This window comes from Chinchilla lanigera, unplaced genomic scaffold (assembly GCF_000276665.1).
Source record: "Chinchilla lanigera isolate Chin_1 unplaced genomic scaffold, ChiLan1.0 scaffold00067, whole genome shotgun sequence".
Lineage (NCBI taxonomy): Eukaryota > Metazoa > Chordata > Mammalia > Rodentia > Chinchillidae > Chinchilla > Chinchilla lanigera.
The window spans coordinates 11,138,864-11,141,176 of record NW_004955468.1 but is presented as its reverse complement, the minus strand read 5'-3'; the positions used below and the strand labels follow the sequence as shown (position 1 = coordinate 11,141,176).

General features: G+C 36.4%; 1 protein-coding gene across 1 annotated transcript; it reads right to left on the bottom strand.

Moving 5' to 3' along the window:
• Positions 1 to 445: 445 nt before the first annotated feature.
• On the bottom strand, positions 446 to 1,378 carry LOC106150218 (olfactory receptor 10J1-like). The gene has a single exon (XM_013522344.1). The coding sequence runs from the start codon at positions 1,376 to 1,378 to the stop codon at positions 446 to 448; it is 933 nt and encodes a 310-aa protein (XP_013377798.1).
• Between the last annotated feature and the right edge of the window lie 935 nt (positions 1,379 to 2,313).

Below are 2,313 nucleotides of genomic sequence, written 5' to 3'. Positions count from 1 at the left end.
AAAACATAAGGCAATTGGATTTCTGGACCTATCTTTCTTTGTAACCACTGTTCAAGCATACAATTTATGTTAACAGAATATTCCATTAGGTAATGTTTTTAATGTGGTTTATATTTCAGGAGAGTGGATGGATCTCTTTAAATTTAAGCTTGAAATGAACCTAAAATGACAGAAAGTGTTTTGACCTTGACTTTGTAATAATCTTCTGGAATAGGGCCAATGGTTGTCTGTGTACAGGTCTGGCAAGTATCCTGTGTTTTTGTTAAGACAACAAAAAGGCTGGAAGAAGTGAGACTTCTTTGTTAGAGGCTAACTCTCAGCTTCACTTGTGCCTTGGCTGTAATGTATTAGACTTCACTAATCACATGAAATCCTGGCTGTATAACTTTAGCTCTAAGCTTCCATCTAGAAAACAGACACTGTTGTTTGAATAGAGATTATCATTTTAAGAAAGGGTTTTCCTAACCACTACTCTATACAGAGCATCCTGAACTTCTTTATTTCTCAGACTGTACACAACAGGGTTTAGTAAAGGTGTTATGATGGTATAGGTCACTGAGATCAGCTGATCTTGATCTTTGGTATTCTCTGATTTAGGCTTGAAGTAGGCAATGGAAGCACAGCCATAATGGACAATAACCACAGTGAGATGAGAGGCACAGGTAATGAAGGTCTTCTTTCGGCCTTCAGCTGAGGCAATCTTGAGAATGGTGGAAATAATGAGGACATAAGAGATGAAAAGGAAGGTGGCAGGTGCTGTGATGGCCAGGAGACTGATAATTAAGGTCAGAATATCATTAATAAGGGGGGTAGCACAGGCCAGATCCAAAATAGGTTGAACATCACAGAAGAAATGCTCAATCAATGAACTGCAAAAGGGCAGCCTGAAAATCGCTACAGCCTGCACCAAGGACAGCAAGAACCCTAGGGCACACACTAAAGATGCCAGCATGCCACAGACCCTCCAATTCATTATGATGGAGTAGCGAAGAGGGTTGCAGATGGCCACATAGCGGTCAAACCCCATGACTGCCAGCAAGAGACAGTTGGTGATACCAAAGCCAAGGAAGAAAAAGAGCTGGGTCCCACAGCATTCCAGGGAGATGGATTGACTCAGACCTACAAGGCTGGAAAGCATGCGTGGGATAATGACCAGGGAGTAGAAGGTCTCTGAGGTAGAGAGACCACTTAAGAAGAAGTACATGGGGGTGTGGAGGTGGTGGTCAATGTGGATAATGGTCACAATGATGATATTGCCAGCCAGAGTTAGGATGTACAGGGCAAGAAAGACAATAAAGAGTGTGAGCTGGTGTTCTTGAAAATTGGAGAAACCTTGAAAAACAAACTCTTTTACCTCTGTGCAATTGGCTCTCTTCATTGAGTTCTTCAGATCTGAAAGATAAAGACAAGTCAGCACTCTCTTCCCGTCAGAGATTGCCCTGACTTTGAGTGCGCTGCTCAGACAGCAAAGATGCAATACAACAAAGACCCAGTTCAAAGCATAGCAAATCAACTCCCCATTTTTAGGGACATGACAGACTAGACGTTTGGACTAGAAATAAAAATACACAAACTTAAAGCACCATTACTTGAAAATTTGATGTAGAATATTCTTTTCAAGTGTATTTGAATGGTTTTTAAAAATTGGTCATATATGGCTCATAAAGTAAGTCTCAAAATTTTTAAATTTATACTTTCTTAAAAGATAACCACATTCCATATCTCACCATAATGTGATTAAATCAGAAATTTTTCCAAAAAATGGTAATTTGAAAAGTTGTATATTTTGGAAATTTATTCCATGGTCCATGAAAAGAGACGCTCACAGTGATATTAGAATATATTTAGAATCAAACCAAAATAAAAGAATTGTATACCAAAACATGCATAATGCATATGGGCCCTGAGAGTTAAAATCACAGTTTGAAATAATTGTTTTTTAGAAGAGGCTAAAGTTAATGATTTGAGATTCCAACCTAAGAAGTTAAAAACAAAACCAAAATGAAAGTAGAAGGAAGAAAATGATGAAATAGATTTTATAAATGTAAAAGACAGATAAAATAGAGATCTACAAAAGTAGATTTATAAATTTTAGACCAATTAGTGAAATTTAGCAAGAAAAACAAATGAAGATATAAATAAACCTTAATGCAAATTAATAAGTAAATATGATTACAGAAGTTTTAAACACAAAAAGATGAAAAATAACATCATGAACAACTTTATCTTAATGTATTTTTAGTAATGAAATAGATGTGTTTGTGGGAGAAATACTTAACAATATTGAATCAGGAATTAAGAAAACTTGAAAAT